This window comes from Dermacentor andersoni, chromosome 9, assembly GCF_023375885.2.
Source record: "Dermacentor andersoni chromosome 9, qqDerAnde1_hic_scaffold, whole genome shotgun sequence".
NCBI classification, from domain to species: domain Eukaryota; kingdom Metazoa; phylum Arthropoda; class Arachnida; order Ixodida; family Ixodidae; genus Dermacentor; species Dermacentor andersoni.
This window is the reverse complement of record NC_092822.1, coordinates 126,215,647-126,231,378: the sequence shown is the minus strand read 5'-3', so window position 1 is coordinate 126,231,378 and position 15,732 is coordinate 126,215,647. Positions and strand designations below refer to the sequence as shown.

General features: G+C 44.3%; 1 protein-coding gene across 1 annotated transcript in view; it reads right to left on the bottom strand.

Annotated features, from left to right (window-relative positions):
• The window catches only part of LOC126529734 (uncharacterized), a 184,109-nt gene that overhangs the window by 115,967 nt on the left and 52,410 nt on the right, over window positions 1–15,732 (bottom strand). The window contains exon 3 of the mRNA XM_055069954.2: window positions 9,179–9,241. Coding sequence (XP_054925929.1) covers window positions 9,179–9,241 — 63 coding nt within the window. The remainder of the gene's footprint in view (window positions 1–9,178; window positions 9,242–15,732) is intronic.

Sequence of the window (15,732 nt, the reverse complement as noted above, 5' to 3'; positions counted from 1 at the left end):
TAATACACTACCCTGGGGTACACCTGATGTTACAATTGATGTGGAGGAGCTAAAGTTATTCACTGACACAAACTGTTGCTGATTAGACAAGAAATTGCAAAGCCAGGATAATGTTAATGAGTTAATCTTCACAACAGGTAATTTAGCTATTACATGACAGCGAGCAATTCTGTGAATAATTCTGCTATTATTCATGCCATAATGTAAATCTGACGTAAATTACAAAAGTTGGGTGTCACAAGACCACACTTTAAGGAAAGCATGTTGATTTTGTTGTTTTGTTGTTGGTTAATGACACTAAACATTAACAAATGCAAAAGCATGTCGTTAACCCGCAGCCATAATCCTCGGACGTTTGCGTACACAATAATTTCGCTCATGAATCAACTGACACTTATAAATACCTCGGTGTCACTGTATCAGACGACCTCAACTGGCGTACGCATGTGCGTATACCATCATTTCTGCTTCTAACAAAACTTTAGCTTTCTTAAAACATAATTTGCGGAAAGCCACAAATCCCGTAAAATTACTTGCCTACACATCACTTATACGACCGAAACTAGTATACGCCTCAGCAGTCTGGAATCCGCATCAAGCATATCTCATTGACGCTCTTGAAGCAGTACAAAATCGCACCGCTCGATTCAACCATTCGTCGTACTCATATGACCCATAAGCGTCACGTCACTGAAATCCCCATCTAGGCTTCCGGACCTCGTTTTACGTCGGCGCATTACTCCCTCTTTCTTTACCACAAATTCTTCCACACTCCTATCCTTCATCAAGCACCCTAATCACGCCCGCAGTGGGCATATCATGCCAGACCAGTCACTCGCAGCAGGTTTCACGACCATGTTCACGAACATCAACATTTTTAGCCTCGTTTTTTCTTCACATGGTGGCAGACTGGAATGGCCTCCCCCTCTGCCATTGTCAACATAATCTGCCCACCCGTATTTTTACAACAGGTCACTGACCATCTCCAACTACGTTATACATGAATGTTGTAACAATGTTTAAAGTACAATGTATCAAGAAAATGCTATAGATGTACTTGTCTTTGTTTCTATTGGTGAATATGTGCACACTTCTTTTTTTTTTCTTTTTTTCTCTCTTTCATTGACAAACTAACAGGAAGTTTTCTGGTCTGAGTGTGTGTATATGCGTATTATATGTACTCTGAATGTATGTATGAATCCGTGCCTGTTGACATGAAAAGGGGCAAGGACCCAGTCAAGCTGCTGTTTTGCAGCTTTTTGTTCTTGCCCTAGCATTCTTTTTCTGCTGTAAAAAAAAGAATGCTGAAATAAAATGAAATATAATTTTCCTTATATATGTTGTTTGTATTTACATACATGTATGAATGTCTACATATATAGGCTTTGATATGTGTGTATACAGTGCGAATATACTTGAATATGTATACCTACTATGTATGTGTATATATAAGCGTGCTTGAACTTGAACGTTACTTGAACGACTGTAAATTCTAATCTTATACCCACCACTTATGTAATACCCCTGAAATTGGGGGTTTTTAAGGAAAATAAACTGAACTGAACTGAACTGAAGGAAAAAGTTATTAGATTCAAGATGGTTGGATATATGGGGGGCAATGATGTGCTCAAGAAGCTTGCAACAAATGCATGTTAGCGAAATTGGGCAGTAGTAACCAGGTGAGTGTCTGTTTCCATCTTTGACTATCGGAATAACTTTGGCTATCTTCCAGTCAGCAGGAAGAAGACCGGTTGATGAAGAAGACTGCTGAAGAATGTAGTATAAAATCTGACTGGACATAGCTGACATGTTCTTTAGAATTTTAGAATCAATATTGCCAATGCCACATGATGTAGACACCTTTAAATCGCGCATCAGTTTTGAAATGCCTTCAACACTAATACCGTATTCACTCGCATAATGATCGCACTTTTTTGCCAGAAAAATTGATGCAAAATCAGGGGTGCGATCATTACGTGGGTTAAATTTCCCGCGAAAAGAAAAAAAAAAAAAAATTTTTTCGTCCCGCGTTTGCTGCGGGACACCAAAACAAAAATGGCAGCCGGCGGAGCAAGCCGAATGCGCCGAACGCAATTTTCTTTTCTTCTCGTAAGTACATTACGTACATTGAAACAGTTTCTTCCGTATAAGTAATGAATAATATCGTTAATATTGGCAAGTTTGCAAACGTAGCCATGTCCACTTTGAGGGGACAGAAACAGATGGGCGCGCTTAGCTACCAGTGACATAGAAACACATGGCCGACAAGCTGTGGAAACTGCGGCATCTGTCTTCACTACTATCCTAATACGGCACGTTTCCACTAAGGGTGGGTGAATATCTTAGCTGTGTTACAAGCGTCAGCATGTGAATAGGGTACACTTTTAACGTATCAGTGTAAACGTGGCTACTATCATAGCCGTTCGCGATTTGTTGCGTGCCCACGAGTGCAGATGAGAAGAATCGAAAGGCGCCTTCCTTGTTGTTGTTGACCACAACCATTATAAAGCCTACACATAATAAAGGCAAGTTTGGTTGCAGCTTTTTTTTAGTCATGGAAGTACGGAAAGTGATGAAAGTAATGAAATGAGGCATCTACTTAAGAAATGTTTGGTGCATGCAGACCGCTTGGTTTGTCTTGAAGAGTCGTTCGCATAGCATTCGACAGATGGTAAGCGCGATTAATATTAGCTAGACTTGGCACACAACACATCGCTGCGGCAAGTTCGGGGTGCGACCATTACACGGGAAATAAAAATTGGAATTTTGACGACAAAATTCAGGGGTGCGATCATTAAGACAGTAAATACGGTATTTATAGGGGGCATGAAGCGATAATCAAGGTCGGAGATACGAGGAATGGAGGAGCAGTCTTCTTTAGTGAACACAGAGCAAAAAAAACGAATTGAAAGTTGAAGCACACTCGGAGGCAGAGACAGGAACATTGTCAGCGTTATGTAATGTAACTACTACAGCTATGATCAGAAGAGATAGCTTGCCAAAACTTTCTATGGTTAGTTTATAAAAGTGAGGAGAAATCGGTGGAAAAATACTTTTTCGCTTCAGATATTGCAGGACAGTAAGATTTTAAACAATCTTTATATTTAGACCTTGATAAGGGACATGACAGCCATTTAGCAGAAGTGTACAACCTTTTTCTTTTCTGAGCTATCTAAGCGATTTATAAAACCACGGGTTATGTTTGTCATTAGATATAGTGACTAGTGGCACATATTTATCTAATACAAGCAAGATAATATTTCTAAATGAATTCTTCAACAGACCTGTTTGTGAATGATGGAAGAAACGTTTTCTGAAAGAAAACCTCAAGTTCATTGTTCATTTGTTCGCAAATTGCCTTGTTATAATCCCTGATAACCTTACGTTCAACACCACCAAATTTCAGTGGAATATCAACCGAGAACTATAGTAGGTTATGGTCACTAAAGCCACCAAGCTGCACAACAGCGCTCATGCTATGTGGCTCTGCTGTGAGAATAAAGCCTAATGTATTCGTGCCGTGAGTAGGCTCACAGACAATCTAGGCTAAACTCCCAGGATCCCCTCTTCCCCGGACACGGTTAAGCCATGCACGGTTAAATGCAGCAACCCCGTGTGCTCGGGTCCGTGGTGCAGCAACACCCTGCTCATGCAGATGGGGCCCCCAAAGGCAATGAAGGGACTTCTCTTTTCACACTCATCCAGCCTTGGCCTGTGTAGACTCGATTGCTGTTTCAACATGCCAATTCAGCGTGGTCTCATATTGCATCAAGCACAATATGTTCTTAAGAGGAAGCTTTAGCTCGGGCCCAACTCCGACGCAGCCTAGTCAAATACATGTAAAACGTAGAAACACTTTTCTGAGATAACATCCGGACCGATTTTAATAAAATTTGTTGCATTTTAGAGAGAAAGGCAAATTCTAGAGACTGTTGGAAGCAGAATTTCTATTTAGGGCCTTAATTTTGTTAAAAGAATTTTCCAAAATTTGAAAGTTAGAAATATACAAGCACGAAGTTTACAAATTGATAGCTCTGCATCAAGAACAGATATCTCGTTTCTGCAAATGGCATCCATTAGACCATTCAAAGCTGGCAAACTTCATATGTCAATTTATAGCTTACGTGAATTTGTTACGTTTGTACAAGGGTTCTGAAAAAGCTATATTTCCATATTACTAAATTTCATTAGATTCATGTGTAACGTATCAATTTCGTCCACTTTAGATGTACTCTTAGATGTAATTCACATATTTCTAATACCATTTTTGATTGCCGAGTTACAGTTGTAAACGATAGTTTCGTTTTCTGAAAATTTACGATTTTTGCCAATTTTTTATTGAAATTGATGACTTAAATCAAAAATTCGAAACAGTCACTAGATTTTAAGATTTTCTTTTAATTGCAACAAACCTTGTCAAATTTGGTGCAGTGGTTGCCAAGAAAAACGAATTCTCTTTTTACATGTATTTAGAGAGAAGCACCCAAGCTAAAGCTTCCTCTTAATCGTTTGCAGTATCTTGTTTTGGTAGGTCACGTGTGGCCATATTTGAGTTAACTGTGTGTCACGTGGCAAGCCTTTGCGCATAAATAGGCCGGTTTCGATGCAAATAAAACCAGTTGTTAGTCGGTGCTTGCAATGCGCTTTTGTGTTTCTTCTTCTCAGTCGCGCTGTACTTTTTGAATAGCTATGAAGCAACTTGCCCAAATCAGTTTTACTATAAGGCAACAATAACTGAACAAATATAACTATGTGGTTTATTGACCTGTAGCTTGCAACAACCAGCAGCAGCACCACCAGAATACCAGCTGTCGTCTCTCCTTCTGCATTTTATTTATTTATTTATTTATTTATTTATTTATTTATTTATTTAAGACATACATTTTGCAACTATGGATCTGGACCTCTGCACAATGATGGGTTAGAGACTTGTTGAACATGTTATAGGAGTAAGTACTTCTTATATTCCCAGGGGTGGGCAGCGCAACCCGGATGAAGGACAAAAGGCCAGGTTGTTGTGTTAATTCAGAGTACTTTTTGTTTGGCCAGTTGGTGAAACATGGCTATTAGAAAAGGGACGCAAGTTAATGCATACACTGATGATGTAGACAGGACTAGCAACCGGCCTACAAGTATCCAAACAGGACAAGTGCCCAGTGCACTTCGTTCATCTGTGTGTTCATTTGTGAACCTCTGACAGCCACGGACACGTCGATGTCCCTTTAGTACACCGAGGAAAATTTTTTTTCGCTTGCATAAACGAAAGATTCTGGGGTTTTACATGCAAGAACCAAAATATTATGAGGTGTGCTGTGGTATCCTGCGTTGGCTTCTGGTTTCGGTTTTGGGTCGTTTACATCAGGGCGCCACTCAGCGCCAAACGCTGTAGGTTGCCTCCTGTTTCCCCTAGCAGAAATAAAAGAACATTCTTTGTCCGGTCCTCTACTGAAGCAGTCCGGCTCTTTCTTGCAGCGCTGCGCACCCCGGTCATTTAGGCCTCATGCCGTAAATCCTCCGTCCGGCTGCCCCGTTGGAGCTACAACAAACTGGCGACGAGGTAAACCATTACTCTGCTTCCTACGTGCCCTTGCCGTACTTCTGCTCCTCCTCCTTCTTCCGGCATGCAAGACGCCGCAACTACGTCTCCTCCGTCAACCCCAACTCCCCCGCCTTTGTTCTCGGTGCCTAACATGGCGTTTGTACCCCCCATGCCACCTTTCCGGGAGCTACCCGGTACTCCTGCGGTACCGTGGCTCGCATGGAAACGGTACTTTTGCATGTTTCTCGAGGCAACCGGAGGCGAGGCACTACAAGACGAGAGGAAGAAAGCCATTTTACGGAGTAATTTAGGCTACGAGGGGCAGCGTCTCTACTACGACCTCGCGTTCCAAACAGACCAGACGGCTACTACATTCGAAGACGTTCTCCGCATCTTCTCCCAGCACTACGAATTAAGAACCAATCCCATGGTGCACCGTATTATCTTCCGGGAAAGCAAGCAACTGCCCAGAGAAACCTTTCAGGACTTCGTCACCGTGCTACAAAGGCTAGCGCCTGCTTGTGCGTTCGGCGCTTGGCATGACGAGTCCCTTCAGGACCAAATTCTCCAAGGCGCCGCATCCACAAGAATTCGAGAAAGGTTACTCTATGAAGGATAGTCCCTCACGCTCAAGAAGGCCCAGGATCTCGGCCGAACTGTACAGCAAGTTCACAAAGAACTTCAAGTCTTCAACAGCTCGTCTGTTCAGAGCGTCTCGACACAACGCCAAGATGGCGTCGACAGCCATCACCTTCCTCACCCGGGAGCGCAAGATGGCGGTTCCCGCCACCCTTCTCCCTCGACCTGGCGGCTTCAAGATGGCGCTCAGCGGCATGGCGGAAAGTCGCGACCTGGGGAGGCTGGCCAACATGGTGCGCGGCCCGAACTCTGTGAAGCCCGTCGAGACATGGCGGGCCATTGCTACCGATGTGGTTCACTTCACCACATCGCATCCGATCCAGGCTGTTTAGCCAAGCACGTTTCCTGCCGTGCGTGTGGAAAAGTAGGACATTTCGCTTCAGTTTGCCGTTCGAGGAACCGAAAGCATCGACAGTCCCCTGCTCGTATGCAGCTTGTTTTCGCTGCATGCCAACAAGTGTCAGGAGTTCCAGCTGACCCAAGCGTTCAGTTTCCGTCTCTGCCGCATAACGTTCCCTCAGAGTTCGCCCAGCCGTACTCAGGACAATCGGGACTTGTAAAGGACTTCATCCACGACGTTCATCTTCGAGCGTCGGTGCAACCAGTCTCGGCGAAACTGCGTCCTCTACCTCGGGTTCTCCGTGAGCAAGTCTCCGCCGAACTGCAACGGCTGGAATTGGCCGATATCGTCAAACGAGTCTCAGTGTCCGAGTGGATTTCTCCGCTTGTGGTTCGGAAGGACAATTCCATTCGACTTCGCGTCGATCTTAGAGAACCCAACAAGGCTATCGTCATGGACTCTTTTCCGCTACCAAGGGCTGACGAACTGTTGCATCGAGTCGCTGGTGCTACTGTCTTTAGTAAGTTGGACTTAAAGACCGCTTATCATCGGGTTTTATTGTCCGAGAAAAGCCGGGTGCTTACTACATTCATTACTCACGACGGTCTCTTTTGCTTTAAGCAAGTGTGTTGCGGATTGGCATCTGCGCCTTCCGCTGTTCAGCAGATAATGTTATCTGTATTAAAAGACTGTCCAGGTAACTTGTGCTGCCCAAGTGATGGTTTGATTTGGGGCCGCACACAAGCTGAGCATGATAAAAATCTGCAAACTGCGCTTTCCAGAATCTCAGCTGCTGGCATGGAGCTAAATGCAAAGTGTGTATACAGTGTCCTAGAGCTCACTTTTCTTGGACATACGTTCAGTGCAACCGGCATTTTGCCACTCATAAACAAAGTTCAGTCAATTGTTGATGCACCGCAACCAACCGACAAGAAGTCACTGGAGTCATTTCTTGGCCTCACACGATACTACTCTAAACTGATCCCGCAGTACGCTGAATTGGTAGAACTGCTTAGGAAACTGCTAAAGCAAGGACAACCATTTGCCTGGGATGAGGATACCGAGTATAGCTTCCAGACTATTAAGGAGGTGATAACATGCGAATTCGGCTCTTACGCCAAAAGTGTTAAGACGTACGTGGACCGTCGTTGTGCAACAAAATGCCCTCATTTTCGTCCAGGAGATCTTGTCCGAGTATGTAACTCGAGAATGTCCGATCCTAAATACTCGGGTCCATTTAAGATTTACCGTAGGATAGGTCGCAATACTTTCACGCTGGAAAATGGCAAACGATGGAATGCATCCAAACTTGTGAAATGCCCTGCACTACAGGATTTTCTTGGAAAATTCACTGAAAAGAGTCACTCCAGTGACTACCCTTCCCTTGATGATTGTCTCTCACCTTTTCTTCCAGTTACTACTGGTATAGGGGATACATTACGTTTCTTGTAGTGTAATCGTGCAGTACGCACATCATTACTACGGTGCTGAACGCCATGCAAATTTGTCTTTCATGCCAAAAAGAAAAAGAAAAAGGTTTATAACATTTTCAAGCGAGCATTCTTACTGGGGGGGGGGACTATGGAGTGTAAAGTGCTTGCACGCACAATCTCCAATCCACGACAGCCACAGAGACTGTCTAGAGTCCGGCTCAAAGCGAATGAGCCACCCATCAGTGCTGCTGTCCCAGGGGGGGCACCGATGTTTGCACTGTCTATTTTTGTACTCTGTGAATTTTTTTTCATGTGTGATCAGTGTGTGCAAGGCTGTATCTCATCGCTTTGCCAAGACGGGTACTGAAAATCTGCAGAACTGGAGTGCAATCGTGTTCATTTTCAGTTTTCATGTTGTGCGCTTTTCTTAAAATAGGGAAGCCAAAGATGTCATTTTCTATTGTGTAAAGATGTCATCACGAAACACGTGTATTACAGTGCTAACATGTGTTCTTCGGTAACTCATGACTTACTTTTGTTGCGAGGAGAGCGAGTAGCGCATTTTCCTTTCAAGGGAGAGGTGATGTGGTATCCTGTGTTGGCTTCTGGTTTCGGTTTTGGGTCGTTTACGTCAGGGCGCCACTCAGCGCCGAAGGCTGTAAGTTGCTTCCTCTTTCCCCTCGCAGAAATAATAGAGCATTCTTTGTCCGGTCCTCTACTGAAGCCGTCCAGCTCTTTCTTGCGGCGCTGCGCGCCCCTGCCGTTTAGGCCTCATGCCGTAAATCCTTCGTCCGGCCGCCCCGTCGGAGCTACATGTGCCAAGTGTGTGTGTGTGTGGGGGGGGGGGGGGGCGACTCCAAATTAATTTTGATCACCTGGGGTTCTTCAACGTGCACCCAATGTGCGGTACACAGGCATTTTTGCATTTCACCCACATCAAAATGCAGCCAAGATTCGTTTCCACGCCCTCAGGCTTAGCAGCGCAACACCAAAGCCACTATGCCACCACAGCGGGTTCACTTGCATAGTGAATGGAGTGAGAGACAAGACAACCACCACAGCTTTGCCTTCCCAGATAGAAACCAGAGCAAACCATCAATTGAGCTCAAATAAACAGACTGCACGACAACTGAACAACACCAACAGATATTGCCTTCATTAATGAATGCTTTGCAGGTCCTTTAGAAGTTTGCAAGTTGGCTAGAAACCAAACAAATGCCCACTCACCACAGCACAGTAACTTCCAGGTTGCAGTCTGCCAGCAGGAAAGGACATCCTCATATCCTCAGCCTGCATAGACAAATGCCTTGGTTAAACCCACACAAAACTTAAGCCTGTTTCACAAGCAAGCAATGGCACGGCAGTGGGCACGGCAGCTGAGCGACAGCGCGGCGCGCAGGCACAGTTTCATTTCATATGCCTCATTTTGGCACGACGCGTGCTGCTGTGATCCACAGTGTTGCTTGCGGAAAGCATCCGTGAGCCGCGGGATTCACCAATCTTCAAGAGCTGCACCTTGCTCCACATTTCTATCTTTTGGCGCACTTGAGCTGCGGATTCAATCGGTGTATTAAGTTAGTGCTCCACTTTCATGCTTGTGAACCTTGACAAAAATTAAAAACACTTGTGTATCGAACGGTTAATACACCTATTTCTTTCACATTTATATCTCTTTTAGCTCTTTATAGGCGACACCTTAAAAGTCTTGCTAAGTACACGCACACAGAATTAGCCACATGGAAGCAAATGAATGAGTTGATTCAAATTTCCTCGATCTGGGCTTGAAGCACGTGCACATCTGCCAATAGCTCTTGTTTTCGTATGCCGCGAGGCATTCGGGCACCATCTCTGCCACCCGGATGCAAGAGCCCTATGGACGGCTTTCAAAAAATATTGCATCCTTTTTCACCTCTAGACATTCGAGCTCAGGGTACGTGACCTTTTACCTGAAGAAAAAAGAACAAACAAAACTACGAACACGCTAGCTCGGAGTTGTAAAAGAGAAAAAAAACAAACACCTACAGGTGCTGCAAACAAAACATATGGACTGCCATTTTGCCCCGTCTGTCTGGATCCATATGTGGTCACCATCGGGGAGAAAAAGAGGCAAGAAGAAAACAACCCATCGGGACACTTTGGCTCCAAAAAAAAGGGAACTCGAAAACAACAGATGCAAACAAGTGGCAATTCTAAGGCACCAACAGACATGGCCGATTCAAGCAACGCTGACATTTACTTTACAGAAGTGAGCGTCACTTGCGGTGATGAGAATGAATGAATGAATGTTTGATGTTTAATGGTGCAATGGCCAGGTATAGCCAAAGAGCGCCAATCTAGTGTTAATAATGAGTTTGTAGTGGTCTAATGGGATCTGTGAAGGTAGTGTGACGTGGCTGTAAAAGGGCCTAAAAGACGTTGCTGCAAATAGCATAAAATCTACACGTAATAAAATTATGGCAATGATTAATGACGTGTAGTGTGAACACTAAAATGCATTGGGAAAAATGATGCAATATACAAAATATGTGAGATGCTAAAATTGTCTAAGAGCACTACTGCCTCGCCAGAGCCCTTGAAACACAAGGGCCGAGAGGCATGTGCTATACGAAACAACTATCACAGAGCTATCCTCTGGAGAGAGGAGGTGCTACGAACGCATAGGGCTAATTACATGTAACACAACATCTTTGAGGAAACCTAGGACTGCGTTGGTGTCAAAAAGCGGTTCTGGGCCGAGCAACATTACAGGATGAAGGGGAATGTGCTGTCGGTATGCTAAGGGAAAATGTTTCTTTCGCTCAGATTCGGCTTTCCGACACTCCAGAAGGACGTGGAGGACGGTCAGCCTCTCCCCGCATCTCCCACAGGTTGGAGGCTCATTGCCAGAGAGCAAAAATTATGGGTGCCAAACATGTGTGTCCTATTCTTAGACCACAGAATAGGACATCTGTTCGGCATCATTTTGTTGCACAAGGCCAGAACCCTAATGGTGGCTTTATTACGTGCAGCTTATTATTTGTTTTCATGTCCCACAAGCATTGCCAGTAGTTCCGCAGTTTCCTGCGCAAGAAGGGCCTCAGATCTGTGACAGGGACTGCAGGGGTAGGATTAACAGAATACAATGCAACTGATGTGGCTATCTGGTCCGCCAGAACGTTCCCTTCGATGCCTCTATGACCCGGCACCCAGCATATGATGACATGCTGGTTACATATATACGCATTACATAGGACAGAATATAGTTCATTGGTTACTGGATTTTTGTGCTTACAAAATGACATTAAGGCCTTCACAGCACTTAGGGACAGGGGCGTAGCCAGGGGGGGGGCTTATGGGGCTTCAGCCCCCCCCGAAATTTTTTCGTGCTGTCCATGCACCGCCGACGAAAGCAACCCCCGGGGCCGGAAATCACTCTGGATTTTGTCTAGAATGTCTTTTTGACGCTCGAAAAGACATTTAAACGCGAAGATAGCGAACTTGGGCTGGATTTCGCGGCAACGCCCATGCACCGAGAGTCACATAACGCCAAGCAGCCCCATCCGCTTTTCTCTGGCCGAGTGGATTTTCGCCTGGCAGAGTTTTGGACACTTTCTGGCTAGCAGACGAGAAAAAGAAACAATGGTCGCTCGCCGCAATCACTGTGAGGACTCGACGGATTGCACCGCGTTCGCTTTTGCAGAACTTCTCCGGAAAGTCTTGTCTCACCGGTGCAGAATACCGTGCAGTATGCGTATGGTTGGTTCTCAGTGGACCAAGCGTCTCATGTTTTCTTCGATATTCCTTCCATAACCACATTAGGTGCCCAAAGTAGGCATTCGATTGTAACGAACATACTTTCCTGTGCGTTTTTTCATTTCGGTGCCCCCGCCCCACAGAAGAAAAAAAATACATTGTTGCGGCGCAGCGAATTGTCACATGGTGAAAGTTCGATTTGGTTACTTCTTTTGTGGAAAGTAATGAGCCACGGGACGCTTCGGTTGCCAGATACTCTCATTACATTATTGCGATAGCAATTCAATGGACACTCCAGGCGCATTCCTGCCGTCGCCGTCGCCCTCATGTTTCGTATAAAGTCCAAGGGTGATAACATCGTGACCGCGTGCCGCATGCTGTATGTGCGAGTGAACGCGTAGGAGGGGGGTGGGGAATGGCTGAGCCGATGATGGTGGCTCAGTCCTGTGTGCGCAAAGGAGAAAAGCGGGGAGCAAGCGCGCCGCCTTCCGTCGGGCGCGATACATCGGGTGGAGTGGATAGAATTGGGGCGGAATCTAGGATTCTGTGAATCTGTGATCGCGCAACATGTTTATTTGCCTTGTTTGACGCATTATATAAAGCGACTTTTCTTAGATACGTAGATTTATTGGAGACATACGTATATTTAAATATCTTGTGGCGAGGTTTCGCGTATACGTACAGTGAACTTTGTTTCGAGTCACACTTTTTGCCCTTTATCAAGCTGTATCTTCGCATTTGTATATCCCATTGTATCTTCGCATTTCTAATGCACGAGTGCTAGTCGTAATAATGGTTCGGTTCATTATCTGTGAGGAATTCGCGTAGCAGAGTGGCATCTCTCATTTACAAAAGTGGTATGCATGTGTAAGAATAAATGTTCTTTAATGCTCTCATACACTGGGTTGAACATGGTTACCTGACATAATGGACACCCCAAAAGCTGAACAGCACGGTATCGCGAAGTTTTTGACAGCTAAAGGTGTTTCCCAAAAGAAATTAATCACCGTATGGCTGCCGGGTACGTTGAACATTGCATTTCATTGGCCACTGTAAAGCGCGGGAACAAACGGTTCAAAGAAGAATGGGAAAGTTGCAAAGACATTCCAAGACCTGGCCAATGTCATCGTGCAATCACATCCCACACAATTTCAAAGGTTGATGAGCTGATGAGACAAGAATGGAGGACAAGCATCGATGAACTGGCAGAGCGTGTGAAAATCAGTCACGGCTCGGTTCACGCCATAATTCATGAGCACCTCGGTTATCGGCTCGTGTGTGCGCAATTGAAGCCCAAGATTTTGATCCACCGCCAGAAGACGGAGAAGTTTGGCGCTGCTTTGGCTAATCTGATCCGGTATCACAATGAGGATGACGATTTCTTGTTTGCTATTGTGATCGGGGACGAACCATGGTGCCACTACTACGAGTCTGAAACACGACAGCAAAGCTTACAGTAGAAACATTCGACTTTACCACGGCCAAAGAACGCAAAGGCCGTCATTTGCGCCGGGAAGGTGTTGTTGACTTTTTTTTCGATCGTCAGGGGCCATTACTTATAGAATTTGCTCCATCTTGAGAGGCTATCAATTGTTTCCGATATTGTGAAACGCCGGAACCACTGCGTGTCGCAATCAAAAACAAACTACGTGGAAAATTGACGAATTGGGTCATCTTGTTCCACGACAATGCCCGTCCCCACGTCGCTGATGTGGTTCATACAAAACTGGCAAAGTGCAAGTGGGAAACCCTGCAACATCCGTCATACAGCTCAGACCTGTCCCCTTGCGACTTCCACATTTTGGGGCAACCGAAAAACAGCTCAACGGAACTAGATTCGTGCCGGACGATGACGTGAAAGAGTCAGCTACAGATTTTTTGAAGCAGCAACCTAAGGAGTTTCATGAGACGGGAATCACGCGACTCGTTAGTCAATAGGACAAATGTCTAAATTCTCATGAAGACTACTTTTTAATAATGTACCCCGTTTGTCATATATTCGCATTGGCTCACATTCATTTGACTGGCCCTCGTATAGCTTGCAGAACTCCTGCTTTTTATACGTGTTCTCTGTTGCGACTATAATTTCGGTGCAATTACTCACGATTAACGACCGGTGACAGCTGCTCCTGCGTAATACATTGGAACAAATGACAGCATCATGGAGATTTTTCACTGGCCATTGCATATATACAAGAATGTAAACACGGTTCTTGAATGACTAAGTTTCATTAACAAATTTGTCCTCAACTTGTTCATTTCATGGCCTTCCCATTTTTCATATAAGCGGCATGCGCTGGTTTCCTGGTTTCGAACTGATATAGTTCTAAAGTTCGTGTGATATTTTCTTCACTTATTAAATAGACAAACACATGGAAGCGTTCATATCAGTTACTTTGGGCACAGTTTTTGGCACATACGAGAATATTCTTTTATGAAAATATACACATTTTACTTGTTTGAACAGTGCGTAGCGTTGAAGAATTCATTTAAAGCATTTTTTGACAATGGTAATGCAGTTATTATTCATGTATTTGATCCCTCGACAAATTGTTTAAGAGGAAGCTTTAGCTGGGGTCCACTCCTTACAATACATGGAAAACGCAGAAACGCTTTTCTGAAATATTCCTGCTAATTGCTTTTAATGAAATTTGTTGCATTTGAGAGAGAAGGTAAATTATAGTGTCTGTTGACGCGGAATTTCGAGTTACGGCCTGAATTTTGTATAAAATGTTTTGAAACTTTGAAATTTCGAAAATATAGAAGCACGACGTTTACAAAATAATAGCTACGTACCAAGAACAGATATCTCGGTTCTGTACACGGGAACAATTAGGAAAGTCAATGGGGACAAATTTGGTGTGTCAATTTGTATCTTGCGTGAATTGGTTACGTTGTGTACAAGGGTTCTGCAAAAGTCGTATTTCCATAATACAATTTTTTTTTAGATTCATGTTTAACATATCTATATTGTCCGCTGTAGATGTACTATTAGATGCAATTCACAGAATTGTGATATCGTTTTTCATTCTTGAGTTACTGAATTTTAAACTTGATAGTTCCGTTTTCTGAAAATTTGTGATTTAGGCCAATTTTTAATACAGAATTGACCGCCTAAATGAAAAATTCGACACCAACAGTCACTAGAATTTAAGTTTTTCTTTTAAATTCAACAGACATCGTCAAATTTGGTGCAGTTGTTGCGAGCAAAAATGAATTACACTTCTACATGTATTTCAATAGCAGCACACGAGCTAAAGCTTCCTCTGAAGGAGGAGGCCGAGCTGCAACATGAGCCCCCCCCGAACGAAATTTCTGGCTACGCCACTGCTTAGGGAGTCCGTATATATAACAGATTTTTGAGTTTTGTTTTCCTTATATGCTGCACAGCCGACAATAGTGCGTATGCCTCAGCCGTAAAGATGCTTGTTTCCGGATGCACTACATCGGATTCCGAGAAGGATGGACCGACGGCTGCATAGGACACCCCCTCGCGTGACTTCGATGAGTCTGCGTAGAACTCCGTAGGAGTGCTTGTACTGGAGTTCCAGGAAATGCATTCGGATTTCGATATCTGGGGCGTGCTTTGTTACTTGTAGGAAAGATATATCACATTGTATCAGCTGCCACTCACAAGGCAGTAACAGCTTAGCTGGAGGCATTAAACGATGTTTGAGGAGTGAAACATCCATTTCAACACTAAGCTCCCTCACTTGAAGTGAAAAGGGCTGTCTTACAGAGGGACGACTACAAAAGAGTGTAGCATATGTCATATCGTTAACGGTGTTAAAACACGGATGTTGAGGATTAGAGTGAACTTTCAGAAAATATGTTTGGCTGATGTATGTTCTCTGCAGATGAAGTGACCACTCATTTGATTCTACATACAAACTTTCAATGGGACTTGTTCTGAAAGCGCCAGTGGCCAGTCGGATTTCTAGATGGTGGACCGGATCTAGCATCTTAAACGCGCTCTAGGCGGCAGAATGATAGATCACGGCACCGTAGTCCAACCATGATCGAATGAGGCTCTAGTAAAGATTCATTAA